This window comes from Coregonus clupeaformis, chromosome 36 (assembly GCF_020615455.1).
Source record: "Coregonus clupeaformis isolate EN_2021a chromosome 36, ASM2061545v1, whole genome shotgun sequence".
Taxonomy (NCBI): Eukaryota; Metazoa; Chordata; class Actinopteri; order Salmoniformes; family Salmonidae; genus Coregonus; species Coregonus clupeaformis.
In genome coordinates this window covers 14,579,889-14,605,709 of record NC_059227.1, presented here as the reverse complement: position 1 = coordinate 14,605,709, position 25,821 = coordinate 14,579,889, and the positions used below count along the sequence as shown (strand labels likewise).

Genomic DNA, 25,821 nt, shown 5'->3' with positions numbered 1-25,821 from the left:
TAAAGTTAGTGAGGGAGATAAGTGTCTCCAGCTTCAGAGATTTTTGCAATTTGTTCCAGTCATTGGCAGCAGAGAACTGGAAGGAATGGCGGCCAAAGGAGGTGTTGGCTTTGGGGATGACCAGTGAGATATACCTGCTGGAGCGCAGACTACGGGTGGGTGTTGCTATGGTGACCAATGAGCTAAGATAAGGCGGGGATTTGCCTAGCAGTGATTTATAGATGGCCTGGAGCCAGTGGGTTTGGCGACAAATATGTAGTGAGGACCAGCCAACAAGAGCGTACAGGTCACAGTGGTGGGTAGTATATGGGGGCTTTGGAGACAAAACGGATGGCACTGTGATAGACTACATCCAATTTGCTGAGTAGAGTGTTGGAGGCTATTTTGTAAATGACATCGCCGAAGTCAAGGATCGGTAGGATAGTCAGTTTTACGAGGGCATGTTTGGCAGCATGAGTGAAGGAGGCTTTGTTGCGAAATAGGAAACCGATTCTAGATTTAACTTTGGATTTGAGATTCTTAATGTGAGTCTGGAAGGAGAGTTTACAGTCTAACCAGACACCTAGATATTTGTAGTTGTCCACATACTCTAGGTCAGACCCGTCGAGAGTAGTGATTCTAGTCGGGTGGGCGGGTGCAGGCAGCGTTCGGTTGAAGAGCATGCGGTGTCAAAGTTGTATTTTTTTCATTTTTGGTCTTAATTATTATTATTTTCTTCATAAATTACTTATTGGCTTTTCTTGTTAGCACAATAAAAGTGGCCTTTGATTAAAATGCAATATCTTTTGAATAAGTTATCCACATTGCAATGTTTTGAAATGCGGCCTTTTATTTTGAAGGCTTCATCATTTCCATACGAATGTGACGTCATTGTTTGTGCTGCTGGCAGAATACTAGTGCTGGCATTAAGAGAGAGGAGTCCCCGGGTGCACAAGTATACAAACCGGGATATTCAAGCGAAGAAATGCCACCAAGTATGACTGAGAGCTCGGCGAATAAATTGATAAATGGAGGTGTTTGCCACCGGACCGCTAACGGTAAAAAATCTTCGGGAAGGAACGGTTTCGTGAAGAATCATTGCTTGTTCCAACAACCACAACAGAAGAAGTATCGGCGCCCGACTGAGAAGGTGAGGCCCACCCGTTAGCTACCGCTACTACCGCTCGATGGCAATATGGAAGAAAAACATTTGCCTTCAGATATTGAGATATATAGCCTGATATTTTTCAGAAACTGAACTGCCTTTTATTTTCATTGTGTTTTAAAGTCTCCCTTTGTTTACAAGTAGATTGAATAACCACACAGCCCAAACAAGTATCAAACAGTTGAATAATTCGCTACATTTGTAATTTTATAACCCAGTCTTACAATTGTATCATTGTATCAAGATTGATAGGGTGGATGTTTTCTAACTAAATTATCAAGCCTCAGAATGTGTGTGTGTGTGTGTGTGTGTGTGTGTGTGTGTGTACTGAAGGATAGGCTATGGGTGTTGTCAGCTATGTTTTCATTGAAAGTGAGTAGGCAAGTTTACAGTACACAATCGGCCACATCCTTGACACATTTTGACCATTGGTTTTTATTTAGTTTTCCCAAAAGCCACTTTTAAAGTAATAATTGACATCATAAATTCACTCTTTTAAACTCAAAACACCTATAAAGGTTTCTGCCACCTGATAACGTGATAATAATGGTATGACTGTAGTAGTACAGCACTTAGCAATAACTACACTGTGTTTTTTCGCTCACTGTGTCAAAGTGTGTGTGTGTGTGTGTGTGTGTGTGTGTGTGTGTGTGTGTGTGTGTGTGTGAGAGAGAGAGAGAGATTGTAGAAGGGCTGGTCTCTGTTTACACTGACACTACTATGAATACCAGTCAGAACGGGGAGGCAGAGCTTTCGTTGTGTAACAACTGGAGAGGAGTACTTTGTCTCCCAGAAACACACACACCCCCCCTCCCCGGGCAGCACACGTACAACACAAGCCAGCACCTGGGGAGAATGGCTGCTAGCTATGGGAGTGGTCCCTGGCAGGGCAGGGATGTCTCTGAGGAGAAAGATATGGAAGAGGGAGAGAGGAACACGGTGGCAGTTGAGATACATTTGCCATTGAAATTGTTAGGTTTGTGTCCCATTCTACATCCTGATATTACCAGGTTCTGACCACTAGATAGAGCTGTTCCTACTTTTAGGTGATATTTGTTAAAGGGATAGTTCACCCAAATTACAAAATGACATTGGTTTCCTTACCCTGTAAGCAGTTTATGGACAAAGTATGACAGCAACCTATTCTTTGGTTTTGTTTACCTGGCAACTGTTTTAAAAGATAAGCATTTGCATTTGTGGCACAAATCCAATGCAAGTCCATTTCTTTTGACAATATCTTTAGATTCCTCATGTCTAACTCATTGTTTAAAAAAATGTCTGATTGTATGTTAGGTACTATATTTATTGAATATTATATGAATCCTATAAATTAAAATGGCCAATTTGGGTGCAGTCAATTAGCTTAATTTCTCAGAGACAAAATAATGTTGCAGGAACGCTAATCTTATCTGTTTCTAACAACAGAAACCATTTCAGAACAATCTGAGATGGTGGGTGTTGAAATCCTCTTGTGCTTTTCGAGGTGCAACGGCCCACATACTGTAACTGTACTGTAGGCTACATTTCCTGTTTCCACCCCGGGTTCAAAGCAGAGTCTCTTCTCACATGACAGTTGGTCTTAGGACCGTTGCTAACTCAAAGCTATAAATGGTGTTCAAATAAGATCTGTCTGTTTTTAGTAGTCTGTGGTAGTGGCTGTAGGGCCTAGGACACTAACTTTATATTTCACTTTAAACATGAAGCAGCTCTGTCTCTGTGCATTTCAGTTAGCTTAAAGGTCTAGTTGTTAGTAGTCAGACCTGAGGGTGTATGTGGAGTAAGTCGCTCTGGATAAGAGCGTCTGCTAAATGACGTAAATGGAAATGAGTAGTAAGAGGGCTATTTCCTCGTGTTCGTTCCCAATGGGAGACTGACCCTGGGAGCCAGTTTGACCAGTTCTTAGCTCAGTTGAGCACATAGCCTGTGCGCGCACACACATACACCACAAAGGTATTTCAGAGAGGGGCATGACTGGGTCACATGTGGTGGCTAAGCAGCCAGGGGTTTAATGTGGGATGAGGCTGACACTTCAGGTCATTTGATTTCAGAGTATAGTTTTCAGGACAACATGCCACAGTTCAGGTCAGCCTCAATTGGAGGATAGCCCTCTGAGCCCAGGGGCTGCGTGAGGTGATCTGGCTTTTTAGGAGGGGGCAAAACAACCGCATTCATTCACTTGTGTTGAATATTTTGTTTAAAATATAACTTGAAATGATATTGAGTGCTCTGTTTTTGTCCCTCTGTGTTTTTAACAAACGATCTTTGAATAAAGAAGAATAAAGGCCTATTTTTCCTCATGTTTACCTCTGAGTTGTATTAATGTCCATAGAAAGGCTCGATGAGCCTCTTAAATTGAGTTGTTAGACACTCTTGATCTATAAGCCAAGCTAAACACCTTTTCATGTTCACACTCTCACAAATCACCACTTACTCAGAGCCTACAGCTCATGTGTTAAGGCAGACTGTCTGCTTTTTGTCAGAGAGAGACTACTCTTGCTGTGCTGCACATTGGCTGAAGGTGTTCTGTCTTCTCTCATATTAAAACATGTTTCTGTACTGGTGATTTAAACATTAAACAGATTACAACAAGAAGTTAATATTTGACCTAGCAAGCAGAGAAACCCATGTCTGCTGAAAGGGCTAAGGTAGATGACTCTCGTCTAGACACCTAGGCCTATGTTGTTTTATGTAGATGACAGTTTCACCCTAGAGTCTAGACCTGGCCTATGTGATCAAAGGGATAATGAATTCTCTCAAATGTCACTCGTTAATCTTTTTCTCACCTTTGCTGTCACCCATGGGACAGAAGTAACTTCAACTACCATTAGGGTACGCCATGTTCTTACACAGGCTAAGCAACAACTAGGCCTACCCCAAAAACAATGGTGGTTCCATGTCACCTTGTTTTGCATTAACCAAATTTCATGCAAAGATCAACACAAAATCACTTTGAGTAAGTAACACAACCATCTTCTGTTTGTCTGTGTATTTATTCTTCTCCAGAACAACCATGTTGTGCGTAACGCCAGCCTGTACAACAAGCCATTTGTGGAGCAGTTTGAGGAGACTCCTCTGCTGGTGGCAGTCCTCACCTACATGGGCTACGGCATCCTCACCATCTTTGGGTACCTCAGAGACTTCCTCCGGAACTGGGGCATCGAGAAATGCCATGTGGCCAGAGAGCGGGACGAACAGAAGGTAAGAGATGCAGACAGTACTTTTGTTATATATACTGTTACATTTTGGTCATTTAGCAGACACTCATATCCAGAGTGTCTATACATTTGTTTGTTCTGTCCAGTTCATGACAATTGGATTTCTAAAGAACAAGGTATTTGCCACTAACCACTGATCTGTGATCAGATTACCCCACTGGCCCACCCCCAATCCTAACCTAATCATTAAGGGGTTTGAAAAAAGATCTGACCCTGTATCAGTGGTTAGGGATAACTTCTACACACTCCCTTCTCGCCACTCTCACTCTGCTCCCACCCTAACTGTCTTTTACTGGATTCGTTGTTTTGATATAGACCTAACTATTACAATTCTAATATTTACTCAAGCACTGGGTGAATAAGGTGCGTCTCCTTGGTGACAATCATATTCGGGTGTGGGAATATTAGACGTGTATTTCAATTTTAACTTAATTGTGGTTTCAGATCTCAGTCGAGATCAATTGTCCGCAATGTTTTGTGTTCTGATAAGGGCTCTGACTGATGTCACGCACCCAAGAAGGCTCAACCAATCACCCGACGGATAGTAATGACTTTTCCTCCGGCTATCCTACGAAAGGAAATGTTGCTATGTAACACAGGAAGGTGTGAAAAAGATAACTCTATGCAGGTCCACACGAGCTTTGGCATTTTCTAAACCTGTTCATGTCACAACCATTATGCTCAGTACAGCCATTATGTCTAACAATTACTCAAGGAAGATTCCACAATAGCTTAAGCGTCCCCCAAACCTGTTATTTGTAAACCACAATGCTCAGTGCAAGCATAAGCTATGTCAAATGAGCTCTCTGAAAGCTTGAAAGAAAGACACACCTGTGTGTTTGCATTGATTCAGACCTAGCTAATCATTCCAACGTCTGACAATGATGTCTCTCTGTCTGTGTTGTAGGACTTTGTTCCGCTGTACCAGGACTTTGAGAACTTCTACACCAGGAATCTATACATGCGTATCCGTGACAACTGGAACAGGCCTATCTGCAGTGTCCCTGGAGCCAAGATGGACCTGGTGGAGAGAGCCTCCAAAGACTACAACTGGACGTTCGAGTGAGTCGCCCACCCTAACAACCCTAACAGGGCTTACTTATAGTGTGTGGGGGCTGCTGCGAGACATTTGTTTGGCACTGTAGCCTTGGGCCTAGCCCTAGAAAATCATGGGAGTAGCTAGGGAGACAAGATGTGTGTGTGTGGGTGGGTGGGTGGATGGATGGATGGATGGGTTGGTTCATCTATCCTTGTGGGGACCTAAAATCCCCGAAAGTCCCCACAAGGATAGTAAAACAAGGAAAATTCTCCCTTTTGGGGACATTTCCCATATCCCCATGAGGACAATGGCTATTTTAAGCTAACATGCTGACCACACCGCCTGCATCGCGTGCACGAGCGTTGCAAAATACATTTCCACATACATGTTATTCAATCACACTGCTCGCGTGTCAACGAGTGTCTGCGTAGCAGTTGGTGGTGGTAATGCACCTTAAACTGCCATATAAAGTCCAAAGAAGAAGCCTGAAGGAGGAGAGATTACTAGAAACAAACTCGGTTGACCCTTTTATCTGTGGATTAATTGTCGGAGTAGAGGTCCTTGTGCATTTCAGGTAAAATAACAAGCCAATGTTTATATCCCAGGACAAATTAGTTAGCAACAGCAAGCTAGCTAGCTAAATTTAGATACATGTTTAATGCTTTTCGACCTGTCCCCGATTTAATATAGTTGGTTCAGAGTTCATTTTGATATTTCAACCTGCGTGTCCTGATCGCGTCTGGTGTGGGTGGACAAAATCAAAATTCTTACGTGCGGTGTGGTCAGCATGGTAGGTTTAGGGTTACAATTAGGATTACAATTAGGGGTAGAATTAGGGTTAGGGTAAGAGTAAGGAGTTAGGGTTAGGGAAAATAGGATTTTGAATGGAAATACATTTTAGGTCCTCACGAGGATAGAATAACAAAATGTGTGCTTGTCCTTACCAACCTACGTCATGGAAGACATGTCTCTATCATACCCCCTCTATCGCCCTTCAGGTCGTTGCCCTACTTAAAGGACAAATCCACTCAAAAACGATATATTTTTGTATTTTTTTCATTAGTCCAAGTGTCACTGCTTTGCTTCTTGAAAGTCCAAAATCTTAACTTGACTGCTGGAATGACAAACATTTTAGGACTGTATCAAAAGTGGACTAATGGAGAAAAAAAAAAAAATTTGGGGTGGAGTTTTCCTTTAAGAGAGGGGAGACTGTCAGGGGACAAATGTGCTGAATAGAAACCACCAACTGTATTTATTACATGTTATTGTGTGATAATGGTTGACCTCTTTCACTCTTAGCTAGGCCCTAGACGTGGATGTCGATTAAGGCAGCCCTCCGCACCTCTCTGATTGAGGGGTTGGGTTAAATGTGGAAGACACATTTCAGTTGAATGCATTCAGTTGTACAACTGACTAGGTATCCTCTTTCCCTTTCCATATGTGATTTATAAGCTTATTTTCACAACCAAATGTAAGTGTTAGGGAACCCATCACTTCAAGATGCAGTTAAAAACAAAACCTATTCAAGCATATTTTGCCTGTAAGGTAGTTAATTTAGCTGCCTTGCAAAAATGATAAGTACTGTATAAAACCAAAAAAGAAAGGAAAACCCTTGTCTTGTCAGTTGGTCAAAGTTGTCTTTGTCTCCCAGACACACAGGCAAGGTGGTGAAAGACGTGATCAACATGGGTTCTTATAACTACCTGGGCTTTGCTGAGAACACTGGGAGGTGTGCTGACAGTGCCACAGGGTCTACACAGAAGTACGGTGTGGGAGTGGGCAGCACCCGCTATGAGATGGGTAAGACGTGGTTATAATAACCTTCTTGTGGGGAAAAGGGCCATTGTTTTAAAACACTCATATCTGTGGACCTCTGTAGCTCAGGTATAGCATGACGTTTGCAAAGCCAGTATAGTGGGTTCGATTCCCGGGACCACCCAAATGTAAAATCAATCCCGCATGACTGTAAGTCGCTTTGGATAAAAGCGTCTGTTAAATGGCATATGCTATTTAAAACAAAGCACAGATCTAAAATATGCAGTAGTAGAGACGACCTTGTGAGGACAAACTGCTCCACTCATTTTGTTGTTGGTCTTGTTTCTCCATGACCGACTGGCCAGGTGAAAGCTATGATCCCTTATTGATGTCACTTGTTAAATCCACTTCAATCAGTGTAGATGAAGGGGATGAGACAAATAATCTGAACTAAAAACGGCACACATATTTTGTATTTTCTGTGCATCCTTGTCAATCGCTAATCAATATCCAAAACCGGCACACTTTTTTCCCCCTTGAACTTGCACATCATCTTCTTTCTTTTGTGGCACCAATGTGAAGGTTTATGGCAGGGGAAACAGTGTTGCAGTAGTCTAGTGTGTGTAGTGGGAATAATGACAAGTGAACCAGGAAAGCTTTGTGTTCACATTGCCCTAAAAAGGGAACTGGACTACTGCTTGTGGTAATGTCATTTCGCTGAGTCTACCTTTAAAGTAAGGCATCATTGTATTGACATGTTCTTGTATCTGCTGTCTCCAGGTAATCTGGACATCCATGAGGAGTTGGAGCAGTTGGTTGCTAGGTTCCTGGGGGTGGAGTCATCCATGGCGTTTGGGATGGGCTTCGCTACCAACTCCATGAACATTCCTGCTCTTGCTGGAAAGGTAGGAATGCTGCTGGAATGCCTCGCTTTATCTCTCACTCTCTCTGATCTCTCTTTCTCACTAACCATGTTTCCATCCACAGTTGTAATGCAAGTGAAGTACTACCGTATAAAATAAATCACGACAGCTGTGATGGAAACTGGAAGTTTCGGTACAATTGTATGAATGCCGACAGGTCATTTGTCCGTTCGACATGATGGGATCTTTTTATGTCTGTAAAATGAATTATGCGAGAATTAGTGGTGAAAGCGCCTTTATGCTCAAATATTTATTTAATGACCATCAAATTGAAGTAAACTTGGAGACTCGGAAACCATGCAGTTTATTAGGCTGCAGATGAAATAAGTTATGATGAACTTCACAGGGTGGTAAAAGTGCACGGTGCTGTTGGGCACACAGTGTATTTCCTTTTAGTGGTGAAAACATGTTATGTTTTCATTCACCAGTTGTACGTTGGTCTTAAATGTTTAACGCCATTCCAAAACAACCTAGTTTCCTCCATGTGTTCTCAAAACATTAAGATACGGGGTCGTCAATCGTCATAACGCCTGACGACGCCAATCCCCTTGAGGGTAGTAGCATTGGGCGAGGGTAGTAGGGTTGGGCGACGTTACGATAGCATCGTCTATCGACGATGATTGACAGCCATCGTTGATGGTGACGACATTGTGATGTGACAGACGATAGTTTAGTTTATTTGAACTTGATTGGCGCTGCGCAGTAAAAAACGGAGTCTCGCAGCGCACAGCAGGGCAGCACACGTGACATCCCTAGTAGTTTGCCTGTTCCTATTTACTATAGCCTATTTCAATAAATATGTGATAAGGAACGCAAGAGAGAAATGTAGGCCAGACAGAGCAGAGAATTTCACCAAAGCGGCGCAGAATGTCCATTCCAAAATATTTGTTTCTCGCTCTCGGTCAGATACATGGCCATTAGCCTAAACCTTTTACCTTAACTATCTTGTGTCTCGCAGTATAAAAAAAAAGTAGCCTATATTCCCTGCTCTCTCCATTTGATAGGCTATGAAAATGCATGGATTCTTACCAAATGGCAAATAACATATCTCCTACTAGGCCTATCATAAAAGCTTTAAGACAAGTTAAAGTTATGAACAGTAGCTTATTTCCCAAATATTCTAGGCTATGTGGGTTTGATTCCCAAGGGGGGCCAGTATGAAAAATAAACTAACTGTAAGTCGCTCTGGATAAGAGCGTCTGCTAAATGACTAAAATGTAAATGTAATGAAGGTGTTGTCCTAAAGTTGTTGTGGCTTTAAAAAATATCAAGAATGAAAGTCTATAGCATAGGCTATTCTCAATCACAGCTTTTATGAGAGCGAGAACAAACAATATTATTCATTTTTCTATTATTTTAAGAGGCAAATAAAGCCCACAATGTATAACTTAACTCACTACGGGAAGACTGTTCCTCATCAGACAGTCACTGCTCCATCATATGCGTGCCACACACCTGTTCTGCTATTCCACCAGAAAGGAATATTAGAAAACATTTGCCATTGCCTGTACTTAACCTCTTCCCAGGCTTTCAACAACATTATCTTTCGTCATGATTTGTCCAGTTAAATTCGATTTTGCGCTATAGCCCAACTGTTGTTTTAGCAGAGCTTTTTAGTTTTGTTTGAGTTTTTTTATGTATTGGAATGGCCAATAGGGGCCATAGCATCGTATATCATTATGTTTTATGGGTACATAATCACGATGGGACAAAGGTTGACATCGCCTAACCTGCCCCCCCACCCCCTTCTAGCTCTGACACTACTGATAGCTACATTACCCCCCTCCCCCCTTCTAGCTCTGACTCTACTGATAGCTACGTTATTGAGGAAAAAAATACTTTCTATGCTGTCTTAAGATGAATGAACTAACGCTAAGTCGCTCTGGATAAGAGCGTCTGCTAAATGACTGAAATGTAAAAATTTGTGTGTGTTTTGACAGAAAGTAAAACCCTAAAAACATTCTTTACCCCCAGAATACTTAAACCGGTGACTATCGGGAGACTAAAGAAAAAGGAGCACTCTGTTTCTGTGTAAAGCTGATAGATTTATTGGCATTCACATTTATTTGTATTTTTTATTTTACACTTATTTTACCAGATAAGTTGACTCAGAACACATTTTATAGCAAAGACTTGGGGAATAGTTACAGGGGAGAGGAGGGGGTTTGAATGAGCCAATTGGAAGCTGGGGATGATTAGGTGGCCATGGTATGAGGGCCAGATTGGAAATTTTGCAAGGACACCGGGATTTAACACCCCTACTCTTACGATAACTGCCATGGGATCTTTAGTGACCACAGAGATTCAGGACACCCGTTTAACGTCCCACCTGAAAGACCACACCCTACACAAGGCAATGTCCCCAATCACTGCCCTGGGGCATTGGTATATTATTATGTATTTTTTGACCAGAGGAAAGAGTGCATCCTACTGGCCCTCCAACACCACTTCCAGCAGCATCTGGTCTCCCATCCAGTCACATGTACCTGATAGATCATGAGTTCTTAAACCCAGTCGGGTCTCTCATTTTTCTCCTTTCCTCACTTCTTCTCGTAAATTGCGTCATTTGCATAATGAGCTCATTCTGCTCAATCATTCATTCACTAGATGATTCAATTGTGTAACTTGTCCTGCGGTAACTATGCAACAGTGTGTGGTGTCATGTGTCGTCGCGTGATGGCCGACGTGTCACTGACTGTGAGACTGTCTTTAATGCCCTCCCATTCAGGGAAACTATCCTGGATACCACTTTAGTGCTTCAGTCTATTGTATTGCTATGTAAATAAAAGGTATTCATATATGTAATTCTAGGGCTGTTTTGATGTAATATTGTATGAAAGACTTTATATAAATAAAGTGATTGTAATTTCCAGGGCTGTTTGATTCTGAGTGATGAGTTGAACCATGCCTCTCTGGTGCTGGGGGCTCGACTCTCTGGCGCCACCATCCGCGTCTTCAAACACAACAGTGAGTACACTAACACTAGTCCCACTCAACTACCCCAAGGCCACTACACACTGGGAAACTATACAATAAGAATTACAGAAAGGCTCTGCTTTGGTATCTGTTTACCTAGCACACAGTAGTGGGTGTGCCCATTGGCAACACCCGTCACACACACACAATCCACTACACAATCTACTGTTCCTCCCTTTGTAATCAGTTAGGTGTGTCACGTAACACAACCATTACCGATAGTCTGCTCCTTTCATGCCAATGTTTTGGTTTAGACTGCTCTAAGACTGGGTGCCAGTCAGTGTTAGACAGCTTGTTGTTGTCTTATCAAGGCTACAATTTAGCATTGTTGAATGTCGAAACATTCAGGGACTCTGGCTGCATTATTCATACCCGGTCTATGTCCTAGTCTTCTCTAACACCGTTCTGTCGGTCTCTCCTCTCCAGATATGGTGAGTCTAGAGAAGCTGTTGAGAGATGCCATCGTTCACGGCCTGCCCAGAACACACAGGCCCTGGAAGAAGATACTCATTCTGGTCGAGGGAATCTACAGGTAGTCTACCTTTTTAGAAAGACTCAAACAAATTCTAACCCTTTGAACTCTGTCATATGTAGGGCCAGATGGATTCTGTGGAGGCATGTTATATAAAAGAAATCGGGTGAAATGAATCAAGCCAAACCGATTATGCGAATACGCTCTTTCTAGCACCCAGAATTGATTGATGTAGAGTGAATCATACTGCAGTGCATTCAGACATAAAAGGTGTGTGGCTTGAGTTCTTAAGGTACTTACCATAAAAAGTCAAATCAACCCATCCATAATGATCAATATGGTTGTTAGTAAAGCTGCCTCTCTAATCAATATAATTCACTAATGTGTAGTTAAAATGGTCTGACACACCCTTAGGGAACTAAAGAGAAACGGTCATTGTCTTTCCACTGCAAACAATGATCAAGGAGCTGCCAATAAGATGCACTCAGTGGCCAATTTATTTGGTACACCACTCCGTTCCTACAGACAATTAGTCACGTGGCTGTGGCTTGCTATATAAAGCAGGCAGACAGGCATCGAGGCATTCAGTTACTGTTCGATTGAACATTAGAACGAGTGACCTAAGCAACTTTGAGCGTGGTATGATCGACAGTGCCAGGCGCGCCGGTTCCAGTATCTCAGAAACGGCCGGCCTCCTAGGCTTTTTCACCCACGACATTGTCTAGGGTTTACCGAGAATTGTGTGAGCGGCAGTCCTGTGGGTGAAAACAGCTCGTTGATGAGAGGTCGAATCAGAATGGCAAGAATCGTGCAAGCTAACAGGCCGGCCACAAACAGGCAAATAACGGCACAGTACAACCGTGGTCTGTAAAACGGCATCTCAGAACGCACAACTCATCGGTCCTTGCCACGGATGGGCTATTGCAGCAGACAACCACACCAGGTTCCACTCCTGTCAGCTAAAAACAAAAAGAAGCGGCTCCTGTGAGCACGCGATCACCAACACTGGACAATTGAGGAGTGGAAAAACATTTCCTGGTCCAACAAATCCCAGTTCCTGTTGCGTCATGCTGATGGCAGAGTCAAAATTTGGCGTAAGCAGCATGAGTCCATGACCCCATCCTGCCTAGTGTCAACGGTACAGCCTGGTAGCGGTGGTGTAATGGTGTGGGGAATGTTTTCCTGGAGCACGTTAGGTCCCTTAATACCAATTGAGCAACATTTCCATGCCCCAAATAATTAAGGCTGTTCTGGAGGCAAAGGGGGGTCCGACCCAGTACTAATTAACTGGCCACTGAGTGTACAGTACATTGTTTAGAGATTTATACCTAGGGTGAACTAATCACCTGTCTTTGTAGGTAAAGTAACATAAGGTGAAAAGTACAGAAACTGATCCATCATTTTAGTGTGTGTCTCTCTCTCCTCCCTCCACCTCACCATTCTCCTCTTCCCCAGTATGGAGGGCTCTATAGTGTGTCTGCCTGAGGTGATAGCCCTGAAGAAGCGTTATAAGGCCTATCTGTACCTGGATGAGGCCCACAGCGTCGGAGCTCTCGGACCACGCGGTGGAGGGGTGGTGGACTACTTTGGTCTGGACCCCAAAGACGTGGACATCATGATGGGAACGTTCACTAAGAGCTTTGGTGCTGCTGGTGGATACATCGGAGGGAAGAGGGTGAGATGGCTGTCTGCTCTAAAGCAACCTTGATTTCCTGCTTTCTTCACACATACCCATTCCAGTAACCGAGTGAATACGAGATGGGGAAGTATGGCAACGTGTGACTCTCTCCAAAGGATCACGGGTTAGGAGAAATGTTCTTGGCAGGGTGCCAAGGTGCCCAAAGCTATGTTCAGGGCAGTAAATGTGCTAAAACATTCCATTACAACAAAGCTAGGTGTGTATAGATAACAGGCACTGACATGGGACAACCATATTTATAGTGACTGGAAGCCTTTATGATTTCTGGGATGGTTTCTGATACAGTTTACTGGGACAGTTTAGGTGTGGTGGTTTAGTCATCAACAAGACAAACTGGTTTTACCATTGCCCCATGATGTGGGAAATTCTCTAAGGGCTGAATCCTACCTTGAGATCTGTTAGAGTAACTCAGATTGTCACATAAATCATGCTTTCACATCAATAGGAGACTTGTACGGAAATTTGAGATGTGCACCATCTCAAGTTCGACTTTATGTAGTATTATCGTAACTATAAAACCCATTCATAAAGACAATGGTGTTTTGTTTCTCTCCCCCATAGGAGTTGATAGACTACCTGCGGTCCCACTCCCACAGTTCTATCTACGCCACGTCCATGTCCCCTCCCGTGTCACAACAGATCATCACTTCTATGAAGATCATCATGGGAGAGGACAACACCACTCTGGGTGAGTTTACACAGCAAGCCTCCACTTCAGCTGGGACCACACTGTGTTGTTGAATGAGAACTAGTTAGTATCTGGTAAGTAGTTATTTTCATCCCTGGTCCTGGAGAGCTACAAGGTGTTATAAACTGGGTAGGTCGAGTCCTGAATGCTGATTGGCTGACAGCCGTGGTTTATCAGACCGTATACCACGGGTATGACAAAACACATATTTTTATTATAGGCTTGTGTTCTTGCCTGGCACTGAAAAACATGATTCAATCATCAATATTTAATCATCAAGAGCTTGATTTGTTGAATCTAGGCCAAGGGGTTGATGACTGCTGGACAGTACAAAAGGTATTTTCCTTGCATTAGGCAGTACCTGTCATAACACTGTGTCATTACCATCAGTAGCCACAAGATGGCTGTATAGACCTGGAAAGCTATGGAGCTGTTTTGCCAGCTGTTGAGTTGACATAAACCCTGCTGCTTGGTTAATCTTGTCATGTGAATTCATTGCCTTCTCCAACAGATGACAGCTCAGAGGTGGGAGCTTAATGTCATGTAGGGTTTGTATAGATTTTCCTAACCAGCTTTGAACTGGTCTGATCTGTACTTTGACTCAGGGAGTGGCAGGGTATAGTACCTTGGCAATCACTCACCCACAGCCAAGTGATAAAGGCTATATAATACATTTCTAACTGGCTAACAGAGAAAGGTAAACAAAGGAGAGTCTGGATAATAAGAATGCTAGAATGCTAGAATGGCACATATAGTTGCCATTGCACTATTCCCCTTTTGACTCCCCCGACAGACGCACACAGACAACCACACAGCCTTATTGGTGACTAAAGGTAAAGTGGCCGATGTTGAAAGAGTCAATTTCCTGTTCAATAACAGTAATTTCCTTTTCCTGTTTCTGCTTCTTATGTTTCGTTCGCTGAGCTGCTGATGGGTTAAAGTGGAACTGACAGCGTTTTAACTACTTTGCATATATGAAATAAACAGAGAATCATAATATGAATTTATGTATTTCAGTCCTTGACTAATAATGTTCTGTACTATGTATTGTTTCATGTGGACCCCAGGAAGAGTAGCTGATGCTTTTGCAGCGGCTAATAGGGATCTTAATAAATACAGTCAAAAATATCAAATTCCCAGTTTATGCTTCAAAACCCGTTTTAAAAATAGGTTCTATTTGACTCAACATTCCATGACGTACAGTAAGGCATTGTTGGCAGAATAGATGGATGCAGTTCAATGCATGAACAATATAATTCACCACTACATTTCTTGGTAGTCCACAAAATATTGCTGTCAGGTTGTAAATCACAGCTGGCCTGGTACATTGTTTGCTGCCGCCACCCACTCGGGATTCACTGTTTGTTTCAATGACTTAATATTTTGAAAAAAAATGGACGACTGTAACTAAGGCTGGGAATGTCAATACAATCAAACTAGCAAGGGCAATGGTCACAAGTCAGTCATAACGTGGCTAATAGGGTAGCGCACGTGTCAAACACAAGGCCCGCAGGCCGAATAGCACACAAGCGAGTAGAAATGAGTCAATAGTTGAGTCATCTACTTTTCACATTGGTGAATTCAATTTCGCTGCTTTTGTTTGTCCCATTTCCAGCGCGCAGCGGAGGGAAAGGGTACAGACACAGGTCACAGTCCTGGCTAGGCTACTAAAATCTTGCTGTCTGGCTTCGGTTTTAAAAGCTTGCAATGAATAACCAAAAAACAAAACCTGCAACAAAACGCCATGCAAAGTGAAACATGGAGGCCTATGAACCCTGGTCATCCCTACTGCCTCTGATCTCACTAAACACATGCTTTGTTTGTAAATTATGTCTGACTGTTGGATTTTTTTAATTTTATTTTTGTTATCTGGTTTGCTTAATATAAGGAATTTGAAATGATTTGTACTTGTACTTTTACTTTTGATACTTCAGTATATTTTAGCAATTACATTTACTTTTGATACTTAAGTATATTTAAAACCAAATACCTTTTGACTTTTACTCAAGTAGGATTTTACTGGGTGACTTTTACTTGAGTCATTTTGTATTAAGATATCTTTACTTTTATTCAAGTATGACAATTGGATACTTTTTCCACCACTGAATAATAGTGTATTTTTTTAATTCTCTAAACGTTCTTTAATCCCTTACACTCGTGGGAATTGGCCTATACGGATAGAGCTATATTTGTATGTTTCTTACAGAAGAAATATGGAAAGCATATGCATAACCATGGTAGCAATTAAAAGGCAACAGTTTGGAGATCTTGGGAAAATTATAATAATAATAATAAGCCATTTAGCAGACGCTTTAATCCAAAGCGATTTACAGTCATGTGTGCATACATTTTTACGTATGGGTGGTCCCGGGGATCGAACCCACTACCCTGGCGTTACAAGCACCATTCTCTACCAATTGAGCTACAGAGGACACAACTAAACTAAAGGTGAGGACACAACAGTTCACCTGACACAAGACTGAATCCAAACATTACACTATTGATTTTATATGCATTTTGCATTTAAATCAAATCAAATATGCTACATTTGATAACGAAATCTGAAAATACTGAAGATGCATTCAGTAACATGATACGAATATTCTTGGAGAACACAAGGCAAAAGAAATAACAAGGGTTTGAGTGAGAGGTCTAACTGGTGTTTCCAAGTGGCCACACACCTCCAAAGTGTGCACAGTTCCTAAGTAATTTCAATGCACTTTTATGACTCAAAGAAGAGTTTTTAACAATAAGGTGTTTGTTTTTTTGACCTCTCCTAGCTGTGCCGTTGAGGAACTAGAGCAAGCATACTTGTAGTTTTGTTTGGAACACAGCCCTGCATCCCCGCCTTTACACAATTACTGTTGTTGTTTACGCAATCCAAGAACGGTCCATTATAATTTGCAGTCTGGGTATAATCTGAAAGCTTGTTTACATTTTAGTTATTTAGCAGACGCTCTTATCCAGAGCGACTTACATTATATTTTTATTTTTCATACTGGTCCCCCCGTGGGAATCAAACCCACAACCCTGGCGTTGCAAACGCCATGCTCTACCATCTGAGCTACATCCCTGCCGGCCATTCCCTCCCCTACCGTGGACGACGCTGGGCCAATTGTGCGCCGCCCCATGGGTCTCCCGGTCGCGGCCGGCTACGACAGAGCCTGGATTCGAACCAGGATCTCTAGTGGCACAGCTAGCACTGCGATGCAGTGCCTTAGACCACTGCGCCACTCTATTGCCAACATGACTAGCTACATTGTATTTGAAAATCTTAGTGTTAGGCTTTCACAAGGCAATTCAGAGAAGTAAATTGTATACTGAACAAAAATATAAACACAACATGCAACTATTTCAAAGTTACAGTTCAGGAACTCAGTCAATTGAAATAAATTCATTAGGCCCTAATCTATGGATTTTACATGACTGGGCAAGGGTGCAGCCATGTGTGGGCCAGGGAGTGCATAGGCTCACCCACTTGGGAGCCAGGCCCACCCACTCAAAATGAGTTTTTCCCCACAAAAGAGCTTTATTACAGACATAAATACTACTCAGCTCCCCCTCAGAAGATCCCACAGGTGAAGAAGCCGGATGTGGAGGTCCTGGGCTGGCATGGTTACATGTGGTCTGTGGTTGTGAGGCTGGTTGGACGTACTGCCAAATTCTCTACAACGACGTTGGATGCGGCTTATAGTAGAAAAATGAATACTAAATTCTCTGGCAAAACAGCTCTGGGGGACATTCCTGCAGTCAACATGCCAATTGCACGCTCCTCAAATTGACATCTGTGGTATTGTGTTATTTGACAAAACTGTACATTTTAGGGTGGCCTTTTATTGTCCCCAGCGCAAGGTGCACCTGTGTAATTATCATGCCGTTTAATCAGCTTCTTGATATGCCACACCTGTCAGGTTGATAGATTATCTTGGCAAAGGAGAAATGCTCACTAACAGGGATGTAAACAGATTTGTGCTCCAAATTTGAGATAAATAAGCTTTTTGTGCATATGAAACATTTCTGTGATCTTTTATTTCAGCTCATGAAACATGGGACCAACACTTTACATGTTGCGTTTATAATTTTGTTCAGTATAATTTTGGTGTGCATAGAATAGAGGCATGAGTGCATTCAGATGTGTGTTCCGCTGCAAATTTTCTTCACAATACAATAAACAGATGAATTCTGTTCAGGACAACTGTCAACACAACCCAGGGTATAATGCCATGTCATCTTGTAACTGGACATCAAACATAGTGATCGTAAACTTTGACACTGTATATGATATGAGTTTTATGATATGGAAATGTGAAGTGCACATTTGGACTCATGGGTCTTTGGCTTGCTTGTATGACATCCAAGCAGTATTTATTATAATCCTCAACAGCTCATCTTTCAAAATGCTGTACATAGAGTCCTCTTAATTTACAGAATTATTCTCAATCAGACAACAAAACATTAGCAAACGTTGCCCTATTAGGGGTAGGGATGAGGGCAACGTCTTGTCGCGTGCTGGGCTCAAGTTCAGAATGTCTGTCAGTCAAAACCCATACAGCGCTGTGAAGCGGAGACCCTGAGATCTGACGTCATGTATAGCATGTTACTGTGCAGCCACTGCGTTCCAATTTAGGCGCTTATCAGTGCCCAAATCTGTCATTTTCAACCCGTATACAGGTACCAGTGTAAAGGGCTACGACCACCAACTATCACTCAAAAACTAAAGGCAATGCATGTTAAATGGTGTGGAATTGAGGAGATCAACTGTGTTGACAGTCACTCCTACACACACAGCGGAGCATATCCCCCTCTCAGTAGCACCAGGCTGGGTTAAAACCTCCAGACAGTCTCCTGCATCCCTCAGAGGGCTCTGGGTGATTGAAGCCTGTGAAGTGGTAGCATGGACTTTCTCCACATAGGGATTTTATAGCTTTCAGATGTCTGTGTGTGTTGGAGATCCATAGTGTCTGTGCAGAAGTGTGTTAGAGTAATGACCCTGGAGTGATCCGGACCCTCGCTGGGCTATTTACATTTACGTCATTTAGCAGACGCTCTTATCCAGAGCAACTTATAGGAGCAATTAGGGTTAAGTGCCTTGCTCAAGGGCACATCAGCAGATTTTTCACCTAGTCGGCTCAGGGATTAGAACCAGCGACCTTTCGGTTACTGGCACAACGCTCTTAACCACTAAGCTACCTGCCGCCTGCTATGTGTGCGTGAATCTATCTCACCCGGTATCAGTGGATAGGGACAAGTCCCTCCCAGGTGGGCCACAGTACAGCAATGTTGTATTCATTAGGGCATGCAATGGTAAATGTTTTGCAATGGAAAATGTATGTTTCTTATTGGATCATGTCCAAGTAGGCCCTCAGTTTGTTCATTAACTTCTGTTTGGTCCTCAATTAATATGAGCCTGATCTAGCAGCTATGTTCAAACCATCACAATGCTCCGGACCATTCTCTGACAAACACATGGAAATGGCTGATCTCACGGTCTTGTCTAAATCACTTGACAGTTTTCTCAGGAAAGAGTAACATTGGCAGTTCGCTGGTTCCCAGCTCCATGTGGGTTTGAGATTCAAGCCTTTGAAGTGTAGTCACTGCCATAGCTGCATAACTAGTAGTGGCATCGAGGCTGCTAACGTTTTGGCTATTGTGTCATGTGCCAGAATGACTGACTGGGGTTCGAAGCTTGGTGAGTTAATGAGTCTGGAGTGTCTCAGGCAAGGTTACTCTTCGTATGAGTGTGGTTCAGTGAACCACCTCCATTACACAATCAGAATGAATTTCTCTAGTTTGAAGCTCAAATCAAATATGTGGATGAGACAGGGGACAGACGGGACATTCCTACCAGGGAGCCCCTCCAATATGAAAGGAATGTCAAACAAGTGGAAAGCAATTCCTTCTCCTGAAAACATCAGCCTATACGTTTATCATTCTACAGTTCTCTCAGAATGGCTTTGAATTCCATGCCAGGGCCCAGGGGGGAAAAACTGTCTGTGTGAAAGGAATTTAATTTCAGACTTGTTGAGTTTGGAATGCTTTACGTTTGCAGCTCTGTGTTTCAAAATGAAATGGCAGATGCTGTTTTTTGGGTTTGAGCACCTAGATGTATCCATTCCTTCCAGTCAACAAGGAAGTTAGGCCAAAGGCCTAAGGTAGTGGGCTGAAATAGTGTGGAAGTGCAGCAGTCCTTTTAATTGTTGTGGTTTACCTGTTAATGTTTTGACTGGTTAATGGTTGTAATCACGAATGGTTTAACAGGTTAATAGATTAATTAGCTAATTGTTTAATTGGTTGTTCATGTTTCCAGGGGCGGAGCGTCTGAGGCAGTTGTCAGAAAATACCACATACTTCAGAAGGAAACTCAGAGAGATGGGATTCATCATCTACGGAAACGATGACTCTCCTGTCGTACCCATGATGCTCTACATGCCAGCCAAAATAGGGTAGGTCTGGTAACCGCAAGTTCGTGATGTTTACAAAAACACAAACCTCAACTAAGATGGAGTAGGTTTGATCAGTCAGCCAAGTCACACATCTTGGTCAACTAACACAGTTTTAGAGTAAATACCACAGTGAACATGATCAGATTGTTTCTGTTATATTCACACGATCAACATGACATTGCTCAGTCAGCCAGCCATAGAATAAGCAGATTGTTCACACATTGGTCACATGGTCTATAATCCTGATCTCTGATTGGTTCTCTCTCAGGGCGTTTGGCAGGGAGATGCTAAAGAGGAACATTGGGACGGTGGTGGTTGGCTTCCCGGCCACACCCATCATCGAGTCCAGGGCCAGGTTCTGTGTGTCTGCCGCACACACCAGGGACATGCTGGACACTGTGAGTCACCTATCAGAGATGCACACACACACACACACACACACACACAAACACACAAGACATGCTTGACACAGTGAGTCAAGTAATCACAGACCAGAGTCAAAGGACTCCTCCCTCTCTCCATGGCGCCATCTCTATCTGCCTCTCGCTGGTACTTTTTCAAAAGTGTAGCATTCTTTTAACAGTCTGTCTCACTCAATAGGATTTGTGTTCAGCACTATTCAGCACAACTCTCTTTTATCTTAGTATAGGATGAAAGGAGGAGGAAGGAGACTAGGTGAGGACGCTGCATTTGAGTATTGAGAAGTACCCCAAGTTTCTATGTGGTCCTAGAATTGGGTCCAGTCCAATTGATGGGAATGGTTATGGTTAGTTACAATAATTGGTCAATTGTTAGAATGTATGGTGAAGACTTTATTTTTCCCTTGAGACATCACCATCGTCCTTTGATAGTTGATGGAATCCCTCCACATCTCTTCCTCCTCAAAGTAGTTACATTGACTGACTGACTGTCTCCCAGCAGTGAGTCAGTCAAGCCTGGCTTTGACTGTCAGGGTTGATGTGCTGCAGGTGTGGAGGACAGGAAATGCATTTCAAAATGTGCTTTATTAGAGGGGGGTGAGAGAACACCTGTGTTCAGCAAGTGTTTGTTTTCTTTCAAATGCTTAAGCCTTGCCCGCCTGGCGCAACGGAACCAACAAAATCATCCCATAAGTGCCAACCCCACCCATCTGGCAGGCTCAATCATGCGTTCAAAGTATTTGGAAGAACACAAATACTATTTGAACCCTGGTGTGGGAGTGACTTGGAAGAAAGACAGCACAGTGCCATAACTGTGGTGGCGCAGCGAGCTCAGACTTAGTTTTATTTTGGCATGCGTGTTGTCTGTCCAAGGACAGTCCATTTATCTTTTTGAAGAGTGTGTCAACACAGTTTTTAATAGTCCATTTAAAGCACATCAGGTTCACTTTGTTAAAATGCATGAAGCCACTTTTTCTTCTTTGGAAAACTCGTCTCTCTCTTTACTCAAAGTTCAGAGAAGGTGTGGGGGAAAAAAGAGAAAATCAAGGAAAGTAAATTGTTTCCAGGTGTGTTGCGGACCGATGGTATCGCAACACAGAAAGTCTCCTGTGGAAAGTGTTATAGGCCTAGTTTTTCTGCTCAGTTGTGTTCTAGTTTTACGCAAGTAGACCCTATTTTTCTTCACTAACAATTTGGTCAGGTGAATTTCACGGTTCAGCAACCCTCACAATGGTGTAAGAAGCCCACCTCTCCCCCTTCAATCTCTAGGATCAGCAGGAATTACTCATGGTTCTAATGCTCACAATATGCTGCTGTTGTGTATGTACTCAACTCTCCCCTCGTTCCTCAGTAAAGAATCCCACTTCTGACACCAAATGTAGTAAACATAATGTCTTCTGTTGTTGTTATATCCTCTCCTCTCCTCCCCCAGGCATTGGAGGCCATCAGTGAGGTTGGGGATGTGTTGCAGCTGAAGTACTCCAGACACCAGAGACATCATGATTTCCCCTCCTCCCTGGGTCCATAGTCCTCTGAGGAGAGTCTGCTCCTGGAGCCCAGCCACGTCAAGCCTTCTTGTCATATAACTAACTGAACCAGCTACACCAGGGATACTTACACGTTTGTTTGTTTTTGCACTTACCTGGTGCACCGGCTCTAAATCAGTCCCTGACTAAAGAATGAAAATTAGAAGTGGAACTCAGTGAATTTGAGGATGTCTGACCTACACTACAGTGGGGCATGGATAGAAAGTAACCAAGGTCTTATCATCTGTTTTCGTTTCGATAGTGTGTTAGCCCCTATGGTTGTCTTACTGTATCTTCATTTTTTTGTGTTGGACCTAAATGTTGAATCTTATTTCTGTGTGCACACTGCATAATGGGGGCTTCTAGTGCAATAATAACAAGATGGGAGGAAGAAATCAATAGAACTAGACATGGATTTACGTTGCCATTAAAATATACAATTTGTTTGGTTATACCAATGGAGATAATGGATCAGAGAAATGGAATCCCTAGAACAGGGATCTACATTTGTTCTAGGGATTCTGTTTCTATGGGTTGGATAATAGCAGAAGTTTTAATGCAAGAAAGACGTAAATAGATAATATATATCATTCATGACTTTAGTAGAGCACTGGCTATATGGTTAATATACCCATATATAGGCTTCATATCAAATGAGGTACATCATCAAGTGTAGCTTATTTTATATTGAAGTTTCCACTCTAATCAGTGTGTTATACTTTAATATTGTCACTGGGTTCTTTCCCTAACCAATGTTTATATTATCTGCTTTTACACAGTAAATGAACAGGTAAAATCTCAACGTCTTTGACCTATTATCATAGCTAGTCACCAAAGGAAGTGATACTTTCCATGAGAACTTCTCGCTCTCTCTCGTAAGCTACATATTACACCTGTTCAGAAAAGATAAGTTGAGATAAATAGAAGAATATGGTAAGAACCCTTTTGAAGAGCTGACATTAATATTAGTTATATATTGCAGCTTATTTTCTATCATTCTTTAATATTTAGTGTTGTTTATGCCTGCACTCGATTAACTTGAGCCCAAATGACTTTAAACATTTCTATACGCTCTAGAGTATTTAACATATCTATCGCTGAATAAGTCTTTCATATTTCTATAGCTTGATAAGAGCCATGTCGTGTGAAGTGTCTCTCTTAGGGTCGGATTCCCGGACACAGATTTAGGCTAGTCCTGGACTGAAAAACGATTTCAATGTAGATTCTTGGCTTAATCTGTGTCCGGGAAACTGACCCTTACTGAAGAGCGACGTGATATGAGTCTCTAACTGTATATCTTCTAAGTGCTTATTATATTAATAACCAGTGTTGTCGTCTTACTCTGGCCATAATGTGACCTACCTGTTTATCTGTATGTATGAAGATGCTGCATCCTAACCATGCTTCTCTGATGTACAGATATGTCCTTATTTGGTAACACTTCCTATTGATACCCTCTTCACAGTGCAAAATAAGTGCATTTATAGTGCCTTATGAGCTATATATAATGCACAACATAGTTTTAATACAGGAAGTGTTACGCCTTTATTTATTACAAATGTCTTATAGTTTTTCAATTTGCTCTATTTTGTGGTAGAGGTTTCTAATATAATATATCTGTGGCAGCTCTAATTATGTTCTACACTCTTCGGGGAGGGGTAGGGGTTACCTAGAACCGTAAAAGGTTATTTGGTAGTCTCTGTGTAATCCTTTTTTTGGTTCCAGGTAGAACCCATTTTGGTTCCAGGTAGCCCATTTCACCAAAAGGTTATTTTGAGCGTTCTTTGTTGGGTGAAAGAGTTCTGCCTGGAAGCAAAACGGTTCTCCTACAGGGACAGCAGAAGAACCCTTTAGGAACACTTTTGATGGAATATGTGTGTCTTAATAACAAACAGACCACATCTTCAGTGCTAGTACTACTGACAGGCATTGGAAATGCACAGATGATGTAGCCTCACTGAAATGACAGGCTGGCTAACTAACGCTTGGTTAAAAGGAAGCATATTTTGCCACCGACTGTCTCTCACAATGATTCTTCTTATCTAATATAATATTCCAGAATTGGCTGATTTGTTTTGGCTTCTATATTTGTTTTGATTTTAGTTTGTTTTGTTTAAATGTTATGTTTGACTTTCCATGGCTCAGTTTATGGGTCAGTTCAAGTATAATATTGTCATTTGTCAAATATCCAGTTTGTAGTGTGAGTGTACATTTGCATTGGAAGTAGAAATGTGTGGAAGAGAGCTGCAGTTAGCACTGTGATCGTTAGACCACTACAAACTCCTTATTAAACTATGGCTGACATTTAAAGTGTCTATAATTTGTCCAGACGTAAAATGTTAAACTTGCTATTTTTATATTGTATTTCATTAAAGCTGGGTGGGCCCATGTAGAGTCTGTCTTCATCCCAAATGGCATCTTATTCCCTATAGTGCACTACACTTGATCAGAGCCCAAGTCAAAATGGTGCACTATATAGGGAATAGGGCGCTATTTGGGATCACCCTCTGTATCCTGTTCCGATCTCCTTTCTATTGAGGCATGATGTGATTGCTGACATCCAGTAACATGACCATTTATCTCAGGAAGGCTGTTTAGATTTCAATAATGCTAAAAACAGATGTAATTAATCATTATCTGACTTAAAGTAAATGTGTTTTTAAATGAAAAGATTTCAAAGCCCTTTGATGTGACATTACATTGTTTAACTTGCCATGGGAAGAGATATGTGATCTGACCTACTCTGTAACTGCATATACACCTGTATGTTATCAGTAGGCTTTTAACCTTGGCAAGTTCAATGTTTGAAGATAGTTTGGGTTGGAAGATAAACCACTTGATGAGGTTTTTGAAGCCATGATGTGTGTTGACTGTGCTGTTGGAAATGGTGTTAAGATTAAATCAGTCTTTGTTTGTATCAAGCTCTTGGTTAGATTTGTCTTCTACAAAGGTCTATATACATACATACATACATACATACATACACACACACACACACACACAATGTGTAACATAATCTATCGGAAAGTCTTTACAGAATGAATACCATTAAATGACTTACAAATTGTTTGTATCTTAAAGAAAACATCTGATTTATTCTGTTTATTTAAAAGTACACAGCGCAGAGCAATAGGGTGGATGCACAACACACAAAAGCAAACTATGAGATGTACAAACTATGGGATAAGTGGATAAGAGGCATTCCGTAATTTCGATTATGACATTAATGAGCGAGCTAGAACGGACGTAGTCAATAACTATTTGTTCAGCACTTTTGAAATGTACAGCGACAGAATTCAGAACATGGGCCGTTCTTACAGTATTCTCCATGTACACCAAGTCAGAACCATAGGATAAATAAAGGGGGCATATAAGTAGACAATGAAAGCTCTTACAGTATTCGATTATGACATTTCTCTAAAACAGGCTATGGGCTACATGTGCACCATCAAGTCAGAACAGTAGGCTAAGTTATGAGGGGGAAAGGGACCAAATTATTAGGGTGAGGCACATGGGCTAACA

At 42.0% G+C, this 25,821-nt stretch overlaps 1 protein-coding gene across 1 annotated transcript; it reads left to right on the top strand.

The window, feature by feature from the left end:
• Positions 1–901: 901 nt before the first annotated feature.
• Positions 902–25,216, top strand: LOC121552183 (serine palmitoyltransferase 2). Its single transcript, XM_041864906.2, has 12 exons — positions 902–1,129; positions 4,148–4,342; positions 5,267–5,421; positions 7,050–7,198; positions 7,934–8,058; positions 10,950–11,043; positions 11,479–11,584; positions 12,980–13,199; positions 13,785–13,911; positions 20,219–20,354; positions 20,623–20,752; positions 22,206–25,216. The coding sequence occupies exons 1-12, from the start codon at positions 965–967 to the stop codon at positions 22,299–22,301; spliced, it is 1,698 nt and encodes a 565-aa protein (XP_041720840.1). The 5' UTR covers positions 902–964; the 3' UTR covers positions 22,302–25,216.
• The last annotated feature ends 605 nt before the right edge of the window (positions 25,217–25,821 follow it).